At 33.0% G+C, this 26,058-nt stretch overlaps 3 protein-coding genes across 12 annotated transcripts; 2 read left to right on the top strand and 1 right to left on the bottom strand.

The window, feature by feature from the left end:
• The first annotated feature begins 2,119 nt into the window (after positions 1 to 2,119).
• On the top strand, positions 2,120 to 5,579 carry LOC133691002 (uncharacterized). The gene is made up of 7 exons (XM_062111295.1): positions 2,120 to 2,383; positions 2,993 to 3,031; positions 3,132 to 3,269; positions 3,984 to 4,123; positions 4,236 to 4,345; positions 4,535 to 4,659; positions 5,003 to 5,579. Exons 1-7 carry the CDS (start codon positions 2,246 to 2,248, stop codon positions 5,375 to 5,377), a joined length of 1,065 nt encoding a protein of 354 aa, XP_061967279.1. The 5' UTR covers positions 2,120 to 2,245; the 3' UTR covers positions 5,378 to 5,579.
• A 3,801-nt stretch (positions 5,580 to 9,380) lies between these two features.
• On the top strand, positions 9,381 to 10,502 carry LOC133691869 (phospholipase A(1) DAD1, chloroplastic). Its single transcript, XM_062112487.1, has one exon. The coding sequence runs from the start codon at positions 9,399 to 9,401 to the stop codon at positions 10,500 to 10,502; it is 1,104 nt and encodes a 367-aa protein (XP_061968471.1). The 5' UTR covers positions 9,381 to 9,398.
• A 3,949-nt stretch (positions 10,503 to 14,451) lies between these two features.
• LOC133691491 (protein VASCULAR ASSOCIATED DEATH 1, chloroplastic-like) lies at positions 14,452 to 22,947 on the bottom strand. 10 transcript variants are annotated; one of them, XR_009841696.1, is made up of 17 exons: positions 22,588 to 22,947; positions 22,456 to 22,515; positions 21,620 to 21,670; positions 21,279 to 21,344; positions 21,076 to 21,171; positions 20,840 to 20,941; positions 20,621 to 20,718; positions 20,342 to 20,529; positions 19,897 to 19,937; positions 19,689 to 19,776; positions 19,463 to 19,549; positions 19,305 to 19,359; positions 17,632 to 17,698; positions 15,996 to 16,095; positions 14,975 to 15,100; positions 14,847 to 14,889; positions 14,452 to 14,736 (listed from the first exon to the last, which is right to left on the bottom strand). XR_009841696.1 is itself a non-coding variant. In XM_062112019.1 (17 exons), the coding sequence occupies exons 1-16, from the start codon at positions 22,720 to 22,722 to the stop codon at positions 14,869 to 14,871; spliced, it is 1,317 nt and encodes a 438-aa protein (XP_061968003.1). In that variant the 5' UTR covers positions 22,723 to 22,947; the 3' UTR covers positions 14,452 to 14,739; positions 14,847 to 14,868. The 10 variants fall into 10 exon arrangements, 5 of the variants coding, with proteins under 5 accessions (XP_061968003.1, XP_061968001.1, XP_061968006.1 ...); XM_062112019.1 differs by having other exon boundaries at positions 14,452 to 14,739; positions 14,975 to 15,036; XM_062112017.1 differs by having other exon boundaries at positions 14,975 to 15,036.
• Positions 22,948 to 26,058: the final 3,111 nt, after the last annotated feature.

Below are 26,058 nucleotides of genomic sequence, written 5' to 3'. Positions count from 1 at the left end.
TATGTATATATCTCCAAATTTTATTCTTTCCTTGTAATTCAATATTAACTTGACATAATTAAATTCAAAAACACGTTTTCATTATGATTACATGCACCATTTGTATAAATTATCCTCGCCTCTTTTTATGGCCATTTTGGCCGAACCATGCATTAAGAAAACCATGAGTTTCCTTCAATTTCTCCTTCAATTCTTCACAACAATTTATCATAAATAGCTATCAGGACAACCTGCGATGTAATTTTTATATGCCAATTAAGGAAATTACTCCTCTCCCTTTTGATGTCTATGTGGCCGAACCTGTGTACAAAATGGAAGGCAAGATTTTTCTTCACTTTATCTCAAAATGACACTTGACACATTGTTTAGTTACTCTACAAAAACTTGTTTCTAGCATCACACTGCCCATTTAAATAATTAAATTCCCTAACCCAATATTTCATAACACATAACAAACACACAATCCATTCTAATCCATGTTAGAACTTTAAATTAAGTTTGGATTAGGTTTCCTCACCTCTTAAACACGAAAACTCAGGAAGAAGATGGAAAGAAAAGCAACTTTTCCCTTCTCCTTTTTCTTCCTCTCTTCTCCTTTTCAAAATTACCCCTCTCAAGCTACAATTACCCTAGAATTTCTTCAATTTCATACCTTAGATCTTCTTCTAGCCCTTTTTTATCCTTTAATTCAAGTGTTTAGATGAGATTTTTAAAGAAACTCTACAATTACCCGAGAATTTATTCAATTTCCTAGCTAATATATCCTTCCAACCCTTTTTGATCCTTTAATTCAATTGTTTGAATGAGGTTTCTAAAGAGATTTTTAAGAAAATTTAAGAAACCTTCTCCCTCTTTTTTTTTCCCCTCATTGACTGGCCATAGTTTTTTTTAAGGAAGCCGAGTGTGTATTTTTATACTGGTCAATGTGCCACAAATCATTATAATGCCCCTTCTTTTAATTTGAGTGTTTTTCATTTAATTGATTTTCCAGTCTCGAAGTTTTAGTCCTTAAAACTGTATCTCTAAATATTTACCATTGTCATATTTATTTTTTCCGAATTAATCTAGTTCATTGTCAAGTCGATTTTAATTAAATAATTTTTTTAACTAGGAGTTTACATTTATTGCGTGTAACAAGCATAAGGTCATAGGTTCTAGCATCGAGGGAAGCACCTATGTTTGAACTTGTGACAGATGACACTTTTGTTTTTTTTTTAAAAAGATGCGGACAACATCCTTAATAAAAAATTAAAACATTGTCGGGCATGTAAGTCTGGTCTCAAGCCCGCACATGCCTAAACTTTAAAGTGTGAGTGGGTCGAGCGTTGGGCCTTGCTCTTTGGTGGGGGTTTTTTGTTTTTGTTTTTTTCACAAAAAAATTTATCATATTCACTTAATTTTTTATTTTTTTTGAAAATTCAATTAAAATTGATTTTTTATTATCAAAATGTTTAAATATATATAAAACATGATTTCATCACATTTATAATTTTTAAAGCTTTCAATGACACTAAATATAAATATGGACATATTATTATGATATATATTTTTTAAAAACATGCTTTAACAATTATATATTTTCTTTTAAAAAAAGAATGCTTTCGGTTAAGAATATTATGTTGATTAAGATAAATAAGAAATAAATTGATAGAAAAATTTATTTTTATATAAAAAAATTAAAATAATTGTATTTTCAAATTCAATAATAATTATACAAAATTTTCTAAGAACTGAAAACTTATGTTATATTTAAAAACAATTGTACACCCGCATCGTGGGCATACCAAGTATATTAACTATGTCAATAAAATGATTTCTGCTCTTATTTTCTTGTCTGCTCAAACACGGTGTTCAGCCCTGGTTTTGGAAACATGTTTGAAATATTATTTTTTTAAAAAATTAATTTAATTAATTATTTTTTATATTTTTAAATTATATTGATATAAATAAATATTTTTTAAAAAATAAAAAAATATTTTTAAAACGAACCGCTAGTATACTTGTTTTTATAAAGGAACTTTATAGACTAAATGGGCCTTTTGAGTCGGGCTCAACTTGTTTTTATAACGATTTGGGCTTACACTCAGGCCTGCAACAAAATGCAACATTCACGCATGCTCGTGTCTAGGGAAAGAAAAGATAGGAGGAATCAAATTGATGCTCCTCCTCCATCACCGGACACCACTTAAACATTAGCGTGCAACAATAAGGAAGCTTAGCATAGCCAGCTGTTAAAGAAAAAGGAATGGCCGAAGAAGAAGTTTTAATAGAAGTAGAAGCGGTGCTAGCCGTGTATGGCGACGATTGTGTGATTCTTGAGTCTTTCCCTCCTCATCTTCACCTCCGCATCAAGCCCAGAACCGCCGATATCTCCTCCCAACAGGTCCTCTCCTCTCTCCCCTCTTCTTTTGCTTCTGAGGTTTGATTATTTTTCATTTCGAAGCACAAAATTCGTGAAAAAAGCGTACGGGAATTAAATATGTTTATTGTAGCTTAAATTTCTCTCTACCTTATCGAGAAATGGTGTAAAAAGTTTCTGAAATTGTGGGCAATATTTAATAAAAGTTGACTGTGCTGATTCTTTTGAGCAAACCCATTTAGAATATAAAGATTGCAATGTGCCTAATAAGTTGTATTTTTCGGATCAAACCCTAATTTTCGTAGATTATTTTTTAGTAAAGATATAAACGAGGTATTGATACTATGAATTGAAAGGGAACGTGGCAATTGTTTTTATCGATACCAATCTTCATGAGATTAAAACCAGCATAAGGATTCTGATGCATCCAGCTGTCCTAGTGTGAATTCTATTGGAAAAAAGTTTCATCTTTTGTTTCCTATCATTGCATTCAAGGACATGCATCGTTTTTTCCCCACTGCTTGTAACTTTATTTACTGGGATCGATGGGTGATGACTGTTTTGTATTTCTTTTGACACATATATGACTGTTCTAGGCGACTTCATTGTTTTCTTTTTGTTTTTCTTCTGAAGTTCGTGGAAGCAGTAATTGGGATACGAGCAGGTCCTCAGGTATTTTATGACGTCAACAAGTTGTCAATTTATACATTTCCCACTTAATAGGTGCAATTTTATTTGTTTTGGACTGACTTTTGTCTACTTTCTGCGGTAGTACCCAAGCAAACCACCATGGATTGATCTCATAGAATCCAAGGGTCTTGATGGAGAAAGGCAAAAGCAATTGATAACTGGCATACAAGAGAAAGCATGTGAACTGTCCTCTTGTCTGATGCTTGTAGCACTTTGTGAGGTAATTGCTGCATTTTTCATTTAACAAGAATTTTTTCTGCCTTGGTATTGTAATTTCATAATGTGTTAATGAATTGAGGAAACCATATTAGTTGCCTCATATGATAAACTATAGACAATCCTTGCCTTAAATTGATTTTCTTTTTTCTAGTTGTCAGAAATGTGTGGGAGTCTTCTTCAAGTTATTGGCTGCTTTGTGAAGTAGATGCATGTGCTGTAATATGTGGCTTGTGCCATTAGCATTAAGATAATGCTTTAACGCATCTTATTCTTTCTGTTTAGTTTGCTGGGGTTTGTATACTCTCTAGGGATGGCATTTCAGTAGAGGAGTTGATATCACAGATTCAAAGTCCCAGTTATTTTCAGGAAATGAGCGTACTTTTGAATTGTCTGTGAGTGCTAAGATAGGTGCTTGGTGTAGAATCACCGAGGTAATGAAAGATCATGTATTATAACTTAATGCATTTGGGAAGAACATGTATGCACATTTACTAGGGTGAAAACACATTTTCCGAATGCTATTTTACTGAGCATTGTGTTTTACTAGATTTTGCACTAAGAAAAATAGTGAGTGTCTATCTACTAGATTTCGAACTCCGTGGCAGGAATGCTACAAATTGCCCAATCTAAAATATGTTTAGCTATAGAAGTGAATTCGTGTATTTGTAGTTCTTTTTATTGCCATATATAGTACTCATTGATCCTACATTTGTAGGAAGCGGTGGAGAAGCTCACTGTAATGAATCACCCGGATGGTGATTGTCCACTGTGTATGCACCCCTTTGTCCCAGAAGATGAACAGGATGAAGCCTTTCCATTTATGAAGTTGATGTCTTGTTTCCATTGTTTTCACTGGTAGAGTGTTGATTTCTTTCTTCTGGATGATACTAGGGTTTAGTTTTGATTTTGATTTTGATAGCTAAAAATTCCCTCTGTTATCCTTTCTTTTTTCTTCAAATTATGACAGTGAATGCATTGTAAGGTGGTGGAATTGGATCCAAAAGGAGAAAGAAAGCAGCACTAGCACCTCATCTTCCACAACTTTACTGCAAATCAGAGAGATGGGAAATCAGAATGGTATGTCTTGGAAGTTTTTTTTTTTTTTTTCCCTGTGTGAGTGTGTGTGCTTGTGTTGGGGCTATGTTCTTATAATTTGACAGGTAGAACGTATGTTGCCCGGTGCTTTGTTTTTATTAATATCTGTTTAATCAAGAAGCCATTGGTTATTTTTCTATCACGCTATTAATTTTTCTTGCAACAATCTAGGGTTATCAGATGTGCATGGAGTACTGGAAGAAAGAATGGGGGACTGTCCAGTTTGTAGAAAGGTTTTCCATGTCAAGGATTTTGAACATGTACTTGACCTGGTTGGAACTCAAGCTTCTCAATTGGTATGCCCTCTAAATCATTGATATTGATTTGAAGTGTATTTACCTATGCTTTGCATTGGTAATAGTTGCCTCCATTTGTAAAATTTCTATTCCAAATCACAGTTTGCTCAATTCCTATGGAGTTGAAATATCAGCCTGATAAGGGAACTTAGTGCAAATAATTAACCGAGCAGTAGTATGTGTTTGAAGGGCATCTAGGTCAGTACTCAGTAATAAACAGTGCAAGTATTACTTGTTAATAATAATAGAACCTCACATATATTTTCAGCCTAGTTAGACCCTCAACTATTGTTTGAATGTTGGATTCTGATTCATGTTAATTGCTGATTTACATTGATCTCAGGATTCTGAAGCAGAGATCAAATACGAGGAGAAGCTCCTTCATTCTGATTCAGAGAACTTCAGAAGACAGAAATTTGAGGCCATATTGAAATTACAGCAGGAAAACAGCGGCTTAATTGAACCAAAAAGAGATATAGTGGTTGTACCTGGTATGTATCTTCCGCAACGAGCCACATCAGCTGCACAGACAGTGAACAAAGAAACCGCTGAGCATCAAGGAACAGAAGCCAGACCATCCACGGAAACAAATTTGGATAGTTCTTTAAATAGACCTCGTCCTAGAGAATCCAGGAACTCAGGCAGGAGGCAGGGAGTACGAAATTCAAGAAGACGTGTCGGTCAGTGGGTCAGAAGAGAGAATGGCACTGCAGGTTAATTAGTGCATAAATTTTGTGGTTTCTTTTTGAAACTGGTTTATGCTAAATAACAATGGAATAAAATGGTCATACATGGTTGCATGTGCCTTTGCGAGAGAGACGCGAGGTGCAGTAAAATTAAAGGAAACATCTGTTTCTATACTTTCTATTTAAAAAGATAGAAATTTATTATAAAATTATTTTAGAAAGAAATTTATTTTACATTTCTGATTTTTCTCTCTCCAAACAAATATATTTTTATAACGAGATACTAATCAAACGCAACTCTATACTCTCACGAAAAAACAGTACTGTGTCGGGTCCAAAATATATTTCAGCTTGAAAGTTACGTTTTGGTTATTTGATGGGTAATTATATTAAACTTGAAGTTCATTTTTAGAGCGTGTTTGGCAGTGTGGTTGCGGGTGCTTTTCAAATAACTTTTCGTGCTAAAATGCATGCCAACAATGTTTTTTTATTTTTTTAAAATTATTTTTGACATCAGTATATCAAAACGATCCAAAACGTACAAATCATATTAAATTTTAATAAAAAAAAAATTTTAAATTTTTTAGAAACACAGCTGCAATCGTGTTTCCAAACGGACCTTAAACTTCTAGCCACAAAGGGCAGACAAAATGATCCTGGACCAAGTCTATAGCAAACCCAAGGGCAGACGAAATGATCCTGGACCAAGTCTATAGCAAGCCCAAGGGCAGACAGGTTGATATTTCTCTGTAGCATCATAGTTACAAGACGGCTGCGTACCTTGTTTTTATATTTTAAAAATATTTTAAAAAAATAAAAAAAATTTATTTTTTTATCTTATTTATAAGTTAATATCAAAAATAATTTTTAAAAAATATAAAAAAATTTATATTAATATATTTTCAAATAAAATATATTTTAAAAAATAATCACCATATTTCTAAACATTCCCAACGTGAAAATGCATCTCTCTCCTTAGAACAATAATATCACCTTGAACATTCTCAATTTAGTTTTTTTCCCCCCCGAAAAAAGTCTCCTTTCCTTCTTCTCTTTATCAAATAAATATATAAATTGAAAAATAAAATAAACTTGATAAAAAGACTAAGTTATAGACAAATTTAAAAATGATTCAATAGACAATAATACTCTCACTAACTCTTTTGATTTGCAAGCTGGTAGAGTTTTTGCCATCCTCTTAATTATATGAAATTGTAGCATTACTTTTGTATAAATAATTCAATATTTGATTTAATTATTAGACCTTAAAAAATAATAACGTTCTTGCACTTAACCAATAGATTACAAGTCATTAATTTGTTAAATTCAATGTTTCATTTATTTATTTCGTCTAATATATATGATTCAAAAGACATTTGTTCAACTTAATGCTCCATTTATTTCTTTATAGTAGATGTCGTAGTTAGTATATTGGGCGACAAATGACTTGTTCGTTAAACAATAATATTGGACTATATATTACTTAACGAAAGATTTAATCATATTCTTAGTATAATTAATTACCATTTTCATTTTTTTTAAACTGGGTATACAAATAAAGCATTGCTATATGATCATTACCATAAAAGATTTGTATTTATTATTTAATTAGAGCATAGACATAAATTAAATACCTTAGTAATTTTCTCAATTATGTCCTGCTTATTTACAAACACAAAGGAAATGCACGTTTTCAAGGTATAATAATTTTCATTATGTATTAATTTCATTTTATTTTGAGAACATATATTTTATTGAGTATGAGACAAGGTATATATTTGTCACAAAATGTATCGTGGATATATATGAGATCAAATAAATAAATGGAGCACTGAGTTCAGCAAACGACTCATAATTTAGTAGTGAAGCGCTAGATTTTATATTGTTTTTTTAAAGTTAAGGGTTTGCCTTCAACAATTGTATTTTTTTTTCACGTAAAGTAACAAAACAGTTTTTAATTAAAGATGAGAACTGCATGTGGTGCTACCTTGTTTGCTTTGCACCAAACAACTGTCGTGACCACATGGGAAAGTGCTCCCACAATAATCACAATATCTTAACGCCAAACACGTCATTATATATCTCCCTCCTACGTTAGAGCATCAGGCATGCATCGCTTTCTTTCAAAACGGCTAAAGGATGAGACTCAGATTTAAGCTGGTTCTAGTCTTTTAAATGAAACTCAGATTTGACTACAAAATCAAGTAATCATAAACAGTGGATGAGATAAATACTATGTTAAAGAATAATAAAATATAAAACGGTGATAATAAAGCAAGATTATATATAATTTTATTGTTATTTTGGAGTGAATTATGGTTTTTTTCATAAATTTCAAAAGAAAATGACTGGAAAAAAATCATCAGATCTGTAGAACAAAATAAAGGATGATACGAAGATAAGAAATAGAAGGGGGATCAAAATAACATAAAACTAAAAACAGAGGGACGAAACAAACATTGACCCACCATGTTATGTATGCTGTCGGAAAATGGGAGTTGCCAGTACTTCGGACTTTAGCAGTGATAGTGCTATTTCTGCTGGTCAAAACTTTAAGCTTGACTGAAGTTGGACCATTGGTTTCAATGATTGGACTCCACATCTCGTAATCATCTCTCTCATCATTCCTTCGTCCCCTACTGCATTTTTTTCACGTTACGACGCTTGTACCTCCCAACCGCACATGAGAAATTGTATCGTCTTTAAAGAAGAAGAATAATAATAGGTATTATATTAATTATTTTTTGAATTTACTTTTTAAAAAATAAATACAAGTAAAAATAAAAAAATAGATAAAGATATTCTTATTTTTTATATAGATTATAGATTTTAATTTTTCTTTTTTAAAAATGAACAATAACATATCTAAACTTTCAACTATCTGTCTTTTAATTACTCTATATTCTTTATATTCTTGCTCTTGTTGATCCTCTTCTTTCTTTAATACTTCACTATACGTATAGTTAATTGTTATTATTTTTATTACTCAATAAAATCATCATGTATGATATATTTATTTTAGATTAGTGTATGTTATACTTATTTTGGATTTAATAATTTAAATGAAAAGGATATAAAAAAAAATACAAATTCACATTTATTATCTATTAGGGATATGCATGCGAGTATTTATCATCTAACGAGAATGAGACAGTAGAATCTAATTCTATTCACGTGTTTGTTTTGGTTTTTATGGTTATTAAAATTGAATAAAATCTAATTATGTACAAAACTCAACCATCAAAACTAATTTTTCTTGTTTTTTTAGCTTTTTTGATGAGTCCCACACATAAAACTCAACCTCAAAAACCAACACTCCATGTTCGATTGATATAAGTGGTAATTACAAGCTGTCACTTGTAGGATTCATGTCCATTGAGAATGAGACACAGCAATCTAATTCTAGATAGTTACCAAATATTCAGTTGATGTAAATGGTAATTACAATCTGTCGCTTGTAAGATTCAATGTAATTAAATTGAGTTTTCTCCCCTCCCATTCTACCAAACAAATAAAGTTGAAATTAAGGTTAAAAGCAAAACACTCTCTCCGATCATGGAAGTATAATCACATTCTCTCTCTCGATTCAATTCGTGCCCCGTCTCTCCATATCTTCTCTTTCTTCTTCGTCTTACTTTAATTTCTCTTCGATAAATTCCAGCTGTTTTTCTTTCTCCCTATAAAAAGGACCCTCCAAAACCCCTTGAAGCCAACACTCACCGACACCGAGAACTTAATTCCTCCAGTTCCATCCTTTGCCTTTCTCTTTTCTTCTTTACCCTTTTCACGTCTGAAAAAAATAAAGTTCCCATCAAGCTCCCCTCCTCCATATACGAAAAAACCAAAATGAAGACTGTTGGATTCGCAAAGCCATGCACAATCCCACCCACTAGAGACATGACATTAGAGTGCTGCAATATTCTCACTCAACCCACAAGACTCAACAAAAAGTTTATACAAAACCAATCCTTAAGAAAATGGCAAGGCTTGCGCGACCCGGTTCGGAATGATTCCACTGCGTCCGGCCGGCCGGTTAAACTAAGACGGAAATGGATGGAATATCAAGGTATTCGAAACTGGGAAGGCTTGCTTGACCCTCTCGATGATAATTTACGCGGAGAAATACTTCGTTATGGAGACTTTGTCGATGCTGCGTATAAATCCTTCGACTTTAATCCTTCATCACCCACCTATGCAAACTGCCGGTTCCCAAAGCGCACATTGTTTGAACGTTCCGGTTTTCGAGATACTGGTTACCGGGTAACCAAACATCTACGTGCAACATCAGTAATCCAACTTCCACGTTGGATGGAAAAGGCACCCAGTTGGATGTTTACCCAGTCCAGTTGGATTGGATACGTAGCCGTGTCTCAAAATAAGGCAGAAATTGCGAGGCTAGGGCGCAGAGACGTGGTGATTGCCTTTAGAGGTACTGCCACTTGCCTTGAATGGCTGGAGAATCTTAGAGCAACCCTGACCCAACTCCCAAATACAGAATGTGATAAAAACGGCTCTGACGAAAGCGGGCCCATGGTAGAACGTGGGTTCTTGAGCCTTTACACTTCAGGAACTCCAATTCGCCCTAGCTTACAAGAAATGGTGCGTGAAGAGAGCAAAAGGCTACTCCAAACTTATGGTGATGAACCTCTTAGCTTAACCATTGCAGGCCATAGTCTCGGGGCTGCTCTTGCTACTCTTGCAGCTTATGACATCAAGACTACATTCAACCGCGTGCCAGTACTTGTGACTGTCATTTCTTTCGGGGGTCCACGTGTCGGAAACCGGAGTTTCAGACAGCTCCTGGATAAACAAGGAACGAAAGTCCTACGTATAGTAAATTCGGATGATGTGATAACAAAATTACCTGGATTTGTTATCGATGGAGATCAGAATGATGTAGCAGATAAAGGAGACCTGATCAGTATGGCAAGCTTTCCAAGTTGGATCCAAAAAAGGATGGAGGATACACAGTGGGTCTATGCAGAAGTTGGGAGGGAGCTAAGACTTAGTAGCAAGGATTCTCCATATCTCAACAGCATTAACGTAGCGACATGTCATGATTTGAAGACTTACCTGCATTTGGTGAATGGATTCGTAAGCTCTTCTTGTCCTTTCGTAGAAAAAGCAAAAAGGTTTCTTGGTAACCGCCGTAGATAAGGCGGGGAAAAAAAAACAATTGCCCACTAACTTGGGTTTATCTAATCCGTCTATTATGCTTCTGATTTGATTTTTATATAAAAAAAAATCTTATTTTAAATATTTATTTGAATTAAATTATATTTTTACTCATTATTTAAATTATTTTTGAACCCTCAAGTAGACCAAATCAATTCTCATACACAAAATTTATACAAGTTTCTTAACTTTCTATTCAAATTGCAAACAAAAACATAAATACCATTTAATTGGATATATTTCTTTGGGATTTATGCTTAGGCTCTTTTTTTTCACAATTTTTTTCAATAAAAATTAATGAAATTTATTTCCTGATGACAAAAAATAATAGGGCCGTGGATCGACTCCTGTAATTTTAGGTCCATGAGTTTATGGGCCTTTACAGTATATCGAGTGTAAAACCACAAGATGACAATGGTCTACTTGTCATCCACTCAGATACTTGGGCCCATCAAAAGTGACGTGGCCACCAATCAGCCCTCAGCCTTTTCTCCACGGATATAAACAACCCTAGGAAATAACACCACTGCTATCCTACTTGACTTTTGACGATCGACAACAGACCACTCTAAAGATCACGCTATCTTCACACAAAACAACGGCCACAAATGAGCCGCAGCATCGCACTCTACCCCACCGTCAAATCAAACCGTCTATTAAATAAGACCGGCATCTCACAAAAGTGGGACGAAAATCGTCCTTGCATTTCAAGTTTGGTCAAATAAATCCATTTACTTCATTTAGTTTTTCAAATTGAAATCAATCCCTCTAGATACACTCGTGTTCGTGAGGAATTGTTGCAATGTGATCACACATGTAATTATATACGTGGATTAAAGACTCCATGGATCCGTTTAGGAAAGTTCTTTTTCTTGTCCCATGTTTTATTTTTTTTCTTGCACTTTAGATACAGTGACCAGAAAGAAAATGATAAGCTTGATGTAGGATGATCAGTTTTTGAAAAAAAATAATTTTTTTAAAATAAAAAAATAATTTTAAAAAATAACCTTATTAAACTTTCAAACTCATGTAAAATATCCTACAATCTGCTTGCATGATGCTAAACAAACAAGACTTGAATAAAATATTTGAAAAAGAGGAAAATTATGAGGGGTATTGAAAGGTTTACGGAATTAAGAACTATATAATAAAAAAGGATCTTATTATACTTTCTCATACGATTGTCAGTACATTTTCTAAATATCCTTGACATGCCCTCTTTGCAAGCCCCAGAAAACAAAAGACAATTGTCACGTGGACAGTGGAGAAAAACAAATAGACAGACAAAAAAGTGAATGATAGGATCAAATATGACATGGCAAGCAACAACGCTGTCCACGTCGCAGGACTTCCTTGCTGGTTGTGGCAGCTCGTGGAGGAAACGCGGTGGGTGGGACCGGAGCTAAGATTGAGTAGTACGGAGTCACTGTACCTCAGTAAAAGAGATGTCGCCACCTGTCATTAGCTAAGTGCGTGGTTGCATTCGGTTAAGGGGTTTGTGAGCTCCACGTGTCATTTGGTTTGACTTTAGGATTAATTTGTGATCTATTCAACCAAAACTAACTAATCTTTTATTTTGTTAAAAAAAATCAAAATAAAATTATTTTATATTTTTCTAAAAAAAAATCAACATGACCAAAGTCTAGTCAATCTATCTAATAATCTATGATTAGGACTTGTCTCTAAGTTTATATTGTATTCAAGTTTAATAATTATAAAAACAACTAGTGTAATATAAAGAGAGAAAATATACACGACGTCTAGCTAGTTTATTAGTAACTCTATTTATTTTTACATTTTAAAAGTATATTTTTAAAAATATTAAAGTTTATTTAATTTTAATTTTATTTTAAATTAATATTATTTTGGTATTTTCAGATCATTTTGATATACTAATATTAAAAATAATTTTTATAAAATAAAAAAATATTATTTTAATATATTTTAAATAAAAAATACTTTAAAAAATAATCACAATTATATATAAATAATCACAATTATATATTTAAATAGGCTTCGCATTCGCAAAAGAGAAGTGCGGATTGCTATTTTATAGAGACATGGATTTGAAACCATTTCTGAATCCCACGTCATGTAAAAAAATAAAAAGGAAATTATGAATATATTACAAAGGAATCATCACTTCATGCGGGCGGAATGTGACAAACCAAGATACAAAGCGTGTTAATGTTAAAAAAAAAAAAAACTTTTCAAGTTTAAATCAATCATATCAAATAATAATAATAAAAAACACACCTAGACTAAATTCACATCATCAAATTAAATTTATTAACATAAAAATATCAAGGTTTTTCAATTTGTGATTTCATGAGTGCACTGCAGCCTCTCTAGCTTAGTTTTTTCTTATTTTTCTTATTTATTTTTATTTAGTTTCTTATTTTTAATTTAATTATTATTTTACTATTTAGAAGAATTCTATTAATTAGATAAGTTTTCATTATAAATTATTTTGTATAAAGTATTTTAAGACTAATATAAATAAAAATATATAGTTTATTTTAAAGAGATCAAAACTATTATTCAGATTTAACAAAAATACAAAAATATTTTCTCAATATTTCTCTACAATTTAATCTATAATCTTTAGATTTGAGAATCCTAATTTTATTTTTGTTATAAGCTGCATTCAGGTGGTGCATCGGCCTCTCTTACCAAGACACAGCTTCAGCTGATTTTTCACCAGCTCCAACTCTCATACCACCAATGTAGTGTTCTTGAGAAGCCACATGGACAGTTTATGGTCTGTTCAAAAGTACGAGGATGCTCATCTGCAGTTAGAAATGGCCAAAACGAGGGTGAGTGCGTAGGAAGCTAATGCCAATACGGTAAATACTAATCCAGATGGCAACGGTACTGAACAAATGAAAAGGCTAATGTCATGCTCTAGCCACTAGGAAGCTAATGCCAATACGGTAAAACAAATTCACCCTCATAACAAAACAAAACATACTAAAAATATCACACAAGGATCTGCTGAGCAATGTTTAAGATTTGTGGAGGCAGGATCCTGCTGAACAATGTTTAAGATTTGTGGGGCACATTGCAACTGACGCTAATGTTTTGAGATGGGAATATGGTAAACCCAAAATCACACACACACACACACACACACACACAGCAAAAAACAAAAACAAAACTTTTTCAGCCATCTTGTGAACACTAACTTGAATTAAGATTTTTCTTTCTTCATTTCTTGGGTTTCATTTTTATTTATTTGTGTTTGGGTTATTTCCAACAATCCAAGGTCAGTTATTCTTTACCTAATGAAAGGATTGATTCTAATGAGTATAATTGTGTGCTTGCCAATTTCCTATTTCTTATTCATGCTTTATATCCAACAAAATATACATGTTTAACGATGAAGCCAGGATTTCTTTTTCCCCAGCAGGGTCAATTAGTAACCATCATACATTGAAAAATTATACTCCGATATGACACTTAAAATTAATAATATTAACAAGAGAATTATTCACATTCAAAATCAACAGCAAATTAAAATAAAATTCATATTAATATTTAGTTAACCATAAATAAATAGAGCACAAAATATTAAGAAATTAGATCTTGTGCCACTAATAGAGATCAAGAACACATAAATTTTGGGCTCCTAGAAGAGAAAAGGCAGAAAATATTTTGATTCGTTCGTTTCTTGTTCCACAATAATTTAACAATTTTGCAAACCACCAGAAATATTAGAACAGGAAACTTTTAAAAATAGCATAAGAAACCATATTTTTACCTTCTGTAAGTGAAATATATGAATCTGTTTAGACATTGGAATTATAATTTGTAATTTTTTTGGATGGAAATTATCATGTTTGAGCTGTAAATTAAAGCAATCAGTTTCATTTTTAATGCAATTTTAATACTTTTTTTTTTTGGGAATGAAGCAATTTTAACGCTTGATAAATAAAGGAAATTCAGGAAAATACTGATGATTAGGCGTTAAAGCCACAAATATAGAACATGCCAGTGTTGAAATTCATTGAGCTAGAAGATGCAATGGATGTAGCATTTGTGAACTTTCCCTGCACAAGATCGCCACCCCGTTGACTAAGGGCCACAGAACTAGACATCTACTGCATTCTTATGTGGTCACTCTGCTTGTAAGAGATTTCTGAAGCTTCTCCAGTCTTCACTTCTCTTTCAGAATGAACTTCTCCCTTCTGAATCATGCTGACAGGAGGCTCTGCCTCTGCTTTAAGAAAATTGGAAATGGTTACCTAAAGTTAGTAATGTAATACCACACAAAGCAAAGCACATCATGCAGAGAAGGAGCTGGCTTAAATTCTTGTGATGATTAACCTCCTGGTTTTTCAAGCTTCTTCTACTTCAACAATTCATGTGCCTGGAAAATTAATTAAACATGGAGTCAATAAGCATTCCATCCAAAATATACCATTGATAACTTGTGTCAACAAAAGAATGAGTACATGGTTTATCCATATTGCAGAAGTTTCTTGACATTCTTGTACAGTAGACTGCACTATCTTCCCTACAATATTGCAAGGCATTGGGCATGAATCCAGTCCACGAAATTTATGAAAACAGGTACAGCGCTGTTTTGACGATTGTAAAAGCATCTATGAAAATGTAGGTTATATAAATGAATGTAAGTGCATAATAAGAGTTTATGAGGCACATCCTGAGACTTGATTTCAAGCAATTAACCATAATCCCCAATTATAAGAAGTATATAAAGCCATTGCGAGGCAAAGAATTCCAGGAACTGTAGCTCATTTTATTTGTATTTCAGATTAAAAAAAAAAAGGAAAGAAAGAAAGAAAGAATCATTAGAGAGAAGTGAACATCCTTCCAGTGTATGCCAGTATGATTACCATATCTGGTCAAATTTTATTCTTCTAACAAAATTCCTTTTCATTCAGACTTGTCTTTCCTAATTATCGTGGCACTTTCCAAGTTAATGCTCTTTCCAATACAAGAAGCTCAGTATTGAAATTAGAATGAGTTACTCTTATTTGGCACCATTTCCATGATGAAACCCGTGTATATCTGTAGAAGCAGAAATGATCTCACTACAAAAATATTTTATGCAAAAGATTTGCATAAAATATTACACTTCATTTCCATGAGATATAGGGATAAAGATCAACACTATTGAATCCTGTTGAGGAAGAGTTGGCTGGTCAGGATTTGCCACAGGTTCAGAGAGTGCAATTCATCCGCAGATTGGTTAAAGAAGTATTTCACAAAGCCAATGAACAGTGTATTTCAATGATCCTCCCCCTGGTTTATGCCAAATCCCTAGGGTTAATTTCCTTGATATTACAGCGGCCAGAGTTTATAGAAGATAGTTTTTCTTTCAGGTCTTTGGCCACAAATTATACCCCAAAATAAAATAAAAAACAATATGGTGAAATTAAGGTGAATTGTGAACAAAAATAATGTAACACGAAGCATATAAAGAAATTGTATGTAATGGAAAATGCAAACCTTTAAAAATAGTTTTCTTGCTGAATACAACGTTCACGTATATCCGCAAAATGCATCCTTCATTCGATCCATCACCATCTCTAGTCACATCCCATAGTCCCTGACAATTGTAGCCATAAAGAGAAGAAGGGGGGCAGGGTAGGTTAGGTTTAAATAGTGGAGATCACGGTCTTAAAGCAGATTAAAGCTCATGCCGAGAACTATACGGAATACTTGCTGCCAAGTCTGTTATAGAACTTTTTTTTCATGTTAAACAACCATTGCACTCTCTATCCGCACATTTCATTTCTTATTTCATGAACTAATCCTCATTTTTTTCTTTAACATCTCCTCCCTGTTGATCTGTCATGTGAAATTATCATAACAACTGAATCTTGAGGAACATTTCACCAAGTTTTTGTCCTCCTTTTCCACTCCCTTCCCAAATTCCTTCTCTTTTCACCGATTTGTGTGTAAAGGTAAAGCAGTACAAGGACACCAACAAAGTTAAAAAATTGAAAAATTCCCTACAAAAGAGGAAGTGATAAATTGAATAAAAGTGGAAAACCTTATAGGAGTCTGAAGCATGAAACAATTCTCACATCTCAGTCTAATTCACCATAAATGTGTCCCAGAATACATGTAGTTACTTAAAAAGACACTGAAAAAATCCTAGTAACTTAACTTAAATACAAAGAAGATAATCAAAATGTAATGGTTAATCCAAGAAAATTCTTAGATGATATTAAATTTCAGAAAGAAAGATTATCTAAATTATAAACAAACAAATAAAATTCCTTTTTCCTGCTCAGTATCAAAGCTTTTTTAATAGGCAACAGTTCACCATAAATGTGTCCCAGAATACATGTAGTTTGTACTTAAAAAGACACTGAAAAAATCCTAGTAACTTAAATCCAAAGAAGATAATCGAAATGAAATAGTTAATCCAAGAAAATTCTTAGATGATATTAAACTTCAGAAAGAAAGATTATCTAAATCATAAACAAATAAATAAAATTCCCTTTTCCTGCTCAGTATCAAAGGTTTTTAATAGGCAACAGATCATCTAACTTAATATCTCTCCTTCAATCAATAAGAATTCTCCACGTTGTATAACCATCTCCTTTCCTAAAGTCAATTCCATACCTAGGAGTAGAATGGTCGTATCCTCTCTTATTATTGGTTTCCTAAATCTAAATAATGTATTAGGAGGAAGCTACTGGCCCAAGTCTGACAATCACAGGCTTAAGGGATACATGTCCTGCATGTCTAACAAACCCAAATACAAATCACACCCAATCTGGAAGTAAATCTATCTAAGACCAACCAGAACCATTCAATACAGGAATTTAAAAACTGCAGCCATGATGGAGCACAAGCTTGAAAAGAAATAACATGACAATTCCCGAGGTCCTGAAACAGTTTCAAAAACTTCATGTAACCCAAGAAAAGAACCACATCTCAAAAGGTGCACCTAAATAGACAAGGGAATAAGTTTCTGACTTCTTAATAATTAATTATCATTCAATATAAAATGTCATTGTAGAATCTGTTCCTTAAAAGCTGAGTACACAATCCTAGTAAAAAATATGAAAAGAAATAAAATAAAAACCTTTTATCCACCGTGTCAATAAAATGGATCAGAAACAGCTTGTACCTCAACGCGAAAACAATCTCCAAAACGGACGTCACTGATCTCCTGTGATGTCTCGATAATCAAATGACTGGTAAAAGCAAAAGTGAGATCACAAGGAAGAACAAACAACCGGTCAAATCATTTACACTCAGCATCCAAAAAAGAAGAAAGGATAGGAATTAAATTAGCAAATAAATGACAATATAGACAGCTAATAAATTTAATCCATTGAGAACATTATCAATCAAGAGCTTTATATGTAATTTCACAACGAATTTATGACACATTTATTTTAAATCCCTCGAAAAACTAAACTGATTCGATCAAAAACTTTGAAAGAAATAAGTACACTTGCAAGTAAGTACACTTGCAAGAAAGTCTATTTGAGGATATGCGAGAGAGACTTGTCTGAAATAGCCTGGTCTTGTAACATAAGTTTATGTACATAGTAGAGAAGACGAAGGGGGTGAGAGACCAAAGAGATCATGATGGATACAAATGATAAAAAGGAGTTTAGCATCAAAACAGCCTGCAAAGTTTTTGGCTCTAGAAGCAGCAAAACAGTAATGGACCTGAAGTAGTTGTGTAGAAGGTTTAATTGAGTCGTATACCTATTAAGAATCTTTGGATGATCATTACTACTTTGCTTATGCTTATATCCCAGGACGCAGGGACGCGATTCAGTTTCTTACTCTCTGGTGAAGAAAGTTAGAGAGTTAGGTGAGATTTTGCTAGAGGAAGGATTGTAAGGCGACTTTCAAAGGGTGCTGGTGATAGAAGAAAAGGAAAGAAGGGCTCCGAGTCAGCAGGAAGGGGATCTTAAGTGAAACCCGAAAATCTCCTGTTTCGAGCCTACCTTGTATGAGGCAAAACAGCTAACCCGTAAGCTAGTAAGTCACAATCACCAGGGGAGAGAAAGAATCAGGTACGAAAGAAAAGGAAGAATGATTCCCCAGGGATAGAATAAGGTGATAAAGCGTAAGGGAAGACTCAGAAGAAGGTGCCCGAGCAAGAGCTCTTTTTAGGAAGTACGGGAAAGCAGGATCAGAATCAGCAAGATCTTTTAAGAGAAAAAGAACTACTACCACAGGAACCAAATTAAGCATTTACTTTAATGCATGCACTTATACCTCAGATCTTTACTAATAAAGAAAAGAGGCACAGAAAGGATAGGTTCAAACATCCAACTCCTTAAACATAGTCAGGGGCGGAGCTAGGATTGAAAGATAAAGGGGGGCAAAGAAAAGGTTCCAAGAAATGAGGGGACAAACAATTAAAAAGAAGATGATAAATTTGAGAGGACTAAAATGAGTATTTTGAAATTTTTAACGGGGGAAGTTGCCCTCTTCTCTTCTATGTAACTCTGCCCAGGGGCAGAGTGAAACATTGTGTTGATCCGTCAAAACCTAATCCTTACTTACCTTTAAAAAAAGCCAAATCATAACAAAACAGTCAAATTATAGAACTGCTTTAAAAATCCTCTAGGAAACTTCCTTTTGTTTCCAATAAGGCTTTCCAATTTTCTTCCCTCTAAGAAATAAAAGCCTTTTTTTTTTCTTTTTGTGCTGAGAAATAGAGGCTTTGATGGATAGCGAATTACTACATCATCTTATTGAGCTCATCACCAAGTCATATTCAAAACAATTAAAGAACAAAACAACTAAAATGTCTCTCAAATTACAGATTATAAGAACCTGTTTCTGTAGACTCGAAATTTCTGGACTTCCTGGCAGCTGCCAAATTTTGCACCTATATAAAAACACAAAAATTGAAACAAACATAAAGGGAAACAAATTCGCTGAAATTGACGAACAAAAGCAATCATAGATACACACGTAATACATCTCCATACCAAAATATATTTTGATAGGATGCTGAAAAGAGACATCACGAGCATGTCCAGATTTATCATCTATGTACCATAAAGAGCACCTGAAATCTGAAAGGCACAAAAGTTAACCAACCAAAGATACAGGTACAAATAACATCATCCAACAAATTCATCAAACTTAACCACATCTGAAAACTCTAGCGTGTTTTACTTTAGTATGGTTCCATGTGAATTCAAAGAAAATTACCTTTATCTCCACATCTACTATGAAAAGATTCAACAAATTTAGCAGCAGCATCTGAAAAGAACAAATAAAAGAACTCCTCTACCTTTATCTGCATTCCTTAAAATAAATGAAGATCAGAGAAAGACTCTTTAATGCGATAATATTTATAGAATTCTACATGTGGTAAAACAATAGGGGAGCAAATCAATAAAAGAAAAGGGAACACTACCGGAAACTTTGTCTGTCCAACTTCTTTAAAAGATTCACGCACTGCATATCAGAAAGAAACAGCTCAATTAAAAGAGTGCAGCAAAATATAAAGGGCAGGACCACCTCAAACATCATCCCAAAATCTTGCTGATGACAAATACCAACAACCACAACATTACTTTTGAGTAGAAATGAGCTCCATAGCCCACATCCAAAGGATTCAATCCTCTTCATGCAAAATTTTCACCAGGAATTACAAATAACTCCTCTGATAGATCTAATAGAAAAGCTCCAATTGCTTAGTTTAAAATTTGCTAATTAAACTAGAAGGTGAAGAGGAACCATACACCTTAAAATCTTGATTATTGAGAAAATATTATATCTAACAGGAAAATGAACTCGTTCGTTGCATGTTATATAGAAAACAAAATCACAATTAAAGTAATTCACAAGAGATAACTAACTCTGAGGTGCGTTGAGATTTTCCACATTCCATGCCAAAGTTGCTGAAGATGAAGAGTTGGTGTTTCTAACTAGTTCAACATCCTGTTCCAATTCATCTGCTACTTGAATTTGTATCATGGAGACACTGCCCTTTTCAACGGATGGTGAAAATTCAGAATCAGGCGAACGAGCAGTAGCCTTTTGTCTACTATTCACATATATGCAGTCAATTTATGATTAATCACCCAAGACATGGACAGTGACAACTCATATAAACTCAGTATGGCTTGTGAAAGTACCTGTCAGGGGAATCTAATTCACTGGTTTGCTTGAAGCTATTCACCTTTTCAATCACAACAAGTCCATTATCTAGGCTACTGGATACAGAAATTAAATCCTGGTATAAAATCATCACATAAGATAGCAACAACGAAAACAGACCAGCAAGTTTTACCATTCCAGAGTTCACGATGAAGTAATAAAAATTCATGCAATGAGTATCCAATGCTTTAAAATACCTGTTGTTCTGCGATCAAATTGGAACCATTACCATGTTGTAACCATCCATCCCTGATGAGATTCAAAGCTTCATCACGAGAGAGAAATGATGCAAAGAAGTACTGCCAGAATAATAACTGGATTAAGATATCACAATTTTTACTGAAATTCAGAAGTGAGAGCACTATTCCGAGCAACAACTTCAAGAAATGCCAAAACATAATAGGAGAGGAGCAATACTGTATTTCTACACTACCTTCTTTCCTCCGGCAAAAACTTCTATTGCATTAGGGAAGATCCCAGCTGTCTTTGCTTTTTTTACACTCGTAACTTCTTGGAAAGGGATTATTTTCTGGATAAGAACCCATCAAATATGTCTGAAAACAGTCAAGATTGAGAAAGGGAACTATAAAAGACATTGACCACAATAACAATAATAAGGCCATATTCAAACATTACCTTTGTCTCAAATCCAAATATTTTTGAATAAAAGCAAATATAATGTACAAAAAGGTACATACGCCCCTGCAACATGTGAACAGTAAACAACACATGAATATAGTAGGAAACATAATCTTACCTCCCAAGTAAGTTAAAAAAACTTATATAGACAAAATTATCACATAACTCATCCATGGTATCATTTACCAAATGAAATTCCAACTCAAAAGGATGAAATGTGGTCTATACTATAACACTTATTGAGTGATGCATGCATCTCCGAGTGCACACATAATATAGCAATTATTGAGTAATGCATGCATCTCCAAGTACACAATAAAGGTCAGCGTCGAGATTACCTGAAGAAGAATACTTCCTTGGTATGCACAATTAAAGTCTTGTACAAGGACCTATTGGGGGGAAAACGAAAATTTTAGAAACATACTTCAGAGAAAACAGAGGTCCTTTATAACTCTACAATATCCTCTGATATGTGCATGGCAGAGAGGGGGAATATCAAAAGTTTTAACAATAAGAACCGTTTCAGAAAATTTCACACGAGAAACAATTAATTCAAGGTACAAACATGCACACGGACATGCTTAACTGGTGCACAATTACAAGTGCAAGATAAAATAAGCATTTTGAACACATGATGTCCTAGAGGTTGGAAATGATACTAAGCAGATTACTTCTCATGAGCTTCTTATAACACATTTCACAGCACTTCCATCAGTTTTCCCCTCATTTCAATTATCATTTGTGTTCTATTTGATACATTTGTAAGTTTCAAAATCCTATTAACTTAAGGCTAGGATTAATGAATTCCAAACAGGGTCCAGCCCTAACCATAAAAGGATAAAATATGTCAATTCTGACATGTTATGAAGCTCCAACTCGAACAGAATTGAGAGCATTTCTGAAATGTTACAAATTATTGGATCTCAACTCACGTAGAGTTAACAGATTTTCATCTTGATAACGATCCCATCAAAACCAAATTTTGAAGAAACATAATTTAATAAAACCAAAACAGCTACAGATAGCGAAGAGCAAACTGAAATTTAGCATAAGAAACTCCTAGGAACTAGTAGCTGAGTTCTTGATTCTCTTTTTTTCAGCTAAGTAATTCTTCGAAAATATATATATAAAGACATTTGAAAGATATGAACATCCATGGCATAGAGTGACTTACTTCTTCCGGGGGAAGGCGAAACAGTTGCCTATACTCTTCACTCCTCGCTGCTGCCGGTGACTGTAAAATACAGTAAACAGTAAAATCCTAACAAACAGAGCCGCTTGATCAAGTACGAATGAGGAGAAATACCTGAGAATCGATTTCACGGTTAGGAATGGGAGAAGCATTTGAGTGATCGTTGAAATCAGGCGTCTTGGCAGCGAAAGAAGAGGAAGATGATTCAGGTGCGGCGTCAGTTGCTGATTTTGAAGCGGAAGAATGCATCGGCGGTGACGTTTCAAACCTCTCTCCTCCACTAGCTTATACAACTGCTGCCATAGAAGACAGGGAAGGGGGGGAGAGATCGATTACTTATTCAAAAAACGAATTGGTGAAATTGGACTGGAAAGCAAGCGCGAATAAATAAACTAGTGGTGAGGTCGTTAGGTGTTGCTTGTTTCCGTTTTTTTATTTTAACGGCGGGCAAATATTGGTAGACGTTGAAGTCGGTTTTATTTGTCGTAACTTGAAAAAAGAAGAAGAAGAAGAAGAAGAAAGACTATCTTACCTGTTTGAATTTGAATTTTTTATTTTAAAATATATTAAATTAATATTTTTTATTTTTAAATTTATTTAAATATTAATTTTTTATTTTCAAATTTTCAAAAACACAATTGAATTATAATATCAAATGAAATCTATGTTTAAATGCTGTAATGGTAATATCATTATTCTCTTAGGCATAATTAAATTCTTACTTAAATCTTTTGAATTAATATATATTTTAAGATTTTTAATTTTTTTAAATTATTAAAAAATGATGACATTTAACTTTTTCTCAACATACCTTACTCTTTAATTTCAGAGATTCCCCGTCTGACATCACAATATGATATTTATGATATGTGTATCAGTGTATGTGTTTGTGTTTTCTTTTCCTTGCATTTTCTTAACAATTCAATGTATCGAGAAAAATTTTAAATTGACTTAAAAGTTAATTTCATGAAATAAGATTTAAATTTGTAGTGTTAGGCCCCGTTTGTTTGCAGGAAAGTAGTTTTTTTTTGGAAAGTGAATTCCGGAGAAAGTGAATTCCGGGAAAGTATTTTCCGATGTTTGGTAGTGTAATAAAAAATAAGTTGGAAAACACTATCCAGTGTTTGGTTATGTTATGGAAAATGAGCTGGAAAATAACTTATTAATGTTTTATTTTTTCAAGTTTATTAAAATAATGAGGAACAAATCTTACAAATTAAAAAGTTGAATGAGAATGAAATTGAAAAAAAATATAATTTCATAAATTATCTCAAATAAAATAAATAATAATCAAATTAATAGAGATCAAATCTAAAAAATTAAAAAAAATGAAAGGTGAAGAAATTAAAATAATAATAATTAACATTTTATAAATTATTTCAAATAAAATAAGTAAAAATCAAAAGAATGAGGACCAAATTTGATAGATAAAAAATTTCAATAAAAAAATGATAAGAAAAAAGCAAATAGCAATTATAAAAATAAGGACCAAAATTAATATAAAAATTACATTTTAAGAGATGAAATTAAAAAATAAATATTCAAAACAAATTATATATAACAATCAAAAGTTTGAGGATTAAATTTGATATAATTAGCAAATAATGACATTTCTAAATTTTTCACAACTTCCGGAAAGTGTTTTCCGCCCAAATTTTTCAGGAAAACACTTTCCTGAAAACCAAGCCAAATTTTTCTTTGACTGGAAAGTGTTTTACGTTGACCAACTTTTTCAATAGCAAACAAACACAAGAAAGTTTGGAAAGTGGTTTCCCGGAAACCACTTTCCGGAAAACAAACACAGCCTTAGTAAAAATTAAAAAACAAAGACCAAAATAAAAAAAAAACTAATAAGGTTTTGAATTGAATTTATAATTATTAAAGCAAGTTAACAAAAAAAAATATCAAAATAATATGGAGATATCTTGTATAATTAAAAACTAAAAAAATATTAAATGTGATAAAATCATATTTAAAATCTCTTTAAAAATAAAAAATAATTTGAATTGAATTTTCATGAACAATATATTACTAGTATTATTATTTTTATATCAGATGTATAATAACTAAAAAAATTATTAAAATTCAAATAAAAATTTATAATAATATTTAAGAATTATATCAAAATTAAAATTAAAAAGTAAGGGAATCTAGTAAATATTTTTTTGAGGGTAAAAAATATAAACCGATAAAAAAAAAAAAAAGAAGAAGCAAATCTAATACATGGCCCACTGGTAGCAAGTCAGACTTGCACGGGCCTAAGAGCCAGGCCTTTGCACCTGACGGACCTTGCTTTGAAAAATTAAAAAAACGAACTCCTTAAAGATAATACTGGCTCCTTTAGCTCTTTTACGTTTAAAAACACATACTAATCTATTAAGTTACAAAATAAAATTGTTGTCATTTAGATTAAATAAATATATTAAGGTTCTTCAATATTTATATAACCAACGAAGCACCATTAAAAAAAAACAGTTGCTATAGTGTAGCAGTATAATTATCATTTTTTATGGGTTATATCTTACATGTGTTGGGTTTTTTTATTGTAAAATAGGGAATGCAGTTTTCGAAAGAGCCTCGAACATGCAGGACTTTGCATCTTCTTTGGTGATGGGCCTGCGGAGAAGCTTGAGGCGCAAACTTGGAATTGAATGAGAAGTCCTTGTGGGGTGGTGGATGTCTGGATGATCATATTTTTATGCTGGATCACAATGTTGTTCTGGACAGTAAAGGATTATAAATATTTCATCCATGCGTACTTAGCTATGAACTGTGTTTTAGTTGTCCAAAAGGAGAGTTTCCAGTCTCCACGAGAGGTTCCTTGAGTAGAAAACCTTAACAACACGTGATGTATATGCCTGTTTTATGTTTTTTTTCTTTTCTAGAATTCATGTTCAATAAGTGATGACCCAAAATCTTCTAGCTCAATTACACTGTAAATAGTGTAAATCTAGATAGATATAGATCTGATAAACTATTATACCCAATATTTCTAAATTCAGCATCTTGCCAAGCCAAATAAATGTAAAACTGATGATCTTTTTAGGCTCTCAATTGGATCACTCGTCCGTTATACCTCACTATTAGCCACCTCTCCCTCTATTTTTTTTACATGAGCAGGCTTTCCTTGCATAATTTCTTTCATGGCTCCTATAGGCCTGTTAGCAAAAATAAAAAACCAACACATGTTATTGTCATTATCAGTGTCAGCAAGCAAATGGTAACAAGTCCTAACGACACTAATTGTAGGCTTGATTCTGACGAGCCTAAAAAACTTATCAAAAGCATAAGATTATCCACTCATTGGGGTGCAACTGGCCTAGACCCAATTGATATTATCTAAAAACTTCCCTCGTAAATCACTAGAGAATGAAGATGTACCCCAACAGATACATGCAGAAAAGGGTTGTAATTTTAAAATTGAACAAAACCCAAGGATGGCTGGTTGATATGCTCAGCTTTGACAGGCATTTGAGCTGTGCACTTTTTTGCCTGTTAAACATTAATGAACTCAATGTCCTCCATAACTAGAATGCTAAAGGTATCATCCTCATGGACCTAAGGCAATCATCTTATCTTTTGAGG

The sequence above is a fragment of the Populus nigra genome, chromosome 4, assembly GCF_951802175.1.
Source record: "Populus nigra chromosome 4, ddPopNigr1.1, whole genome shotgun sequence".
In the NCBI taxonomy this organism is placed as follows: domain Eukaryota; kingdom Viridiplantae; phylum Streptophyta; class Magnoliopsida; order Malpighiales; family Salicaceae; genus Populus; species Populus nigra.
This window is presented reverse-complemented; position numbering and strand designations above follow the sequence as displayed.

Bases quoted from the DNA above. Each gene is read 5' to 3' on its own strand.
- LOC133691491 (XM_062112019.1), bottom strand. From the start codon at position 22,722: ATGCATTCTTCCGCTTCAAAATCAGCAACTGACGCCGCACCTGAATCA. The intron at 21,345-21,619 runs GTAATCTCGACG...CACATGTTGCAG, and splicing joins AAGGAAGTATTCTTCTTCAG to GGGCGTATGTACCTTTTTGT. The intron at 16,096-17,631 runs GTACAAGCTGTT...TACAATTGTCAG, and splicing joins GAGATTGTTTTCGCGTTGAG to GGACTATGGGATGTGACTAG.
- LOC133691002 (XM_062111295.1), top strand. From the start codon at position 2,246: ATGGCCGAAGAAGAAGTTTTAATAGAAGTAGAAGCGGTGCTAGCCGTG. The intron at 3,032-3,131 runs GTATTTTATGAC...TTTCTGCGGTAG, and splicing joins GGATACGAGCAGGTCCTCAG to TACCCAAGCAAACCACCATG. The intron at 4,660-5,002 runs GTATGCCCTCTA...CATTGATCTCAG, and splicing joins GAACTCAAGCTTCTCAATTG to GATTCTGAAGCAGAGATCAA.
- LOC133691869 (XM_062112487.1), top strand. From the start codon at position 9,399: ATGGAATATCAAGGTATTCGAAACTGGGAAGGCTTGCTTGACCCTCTC.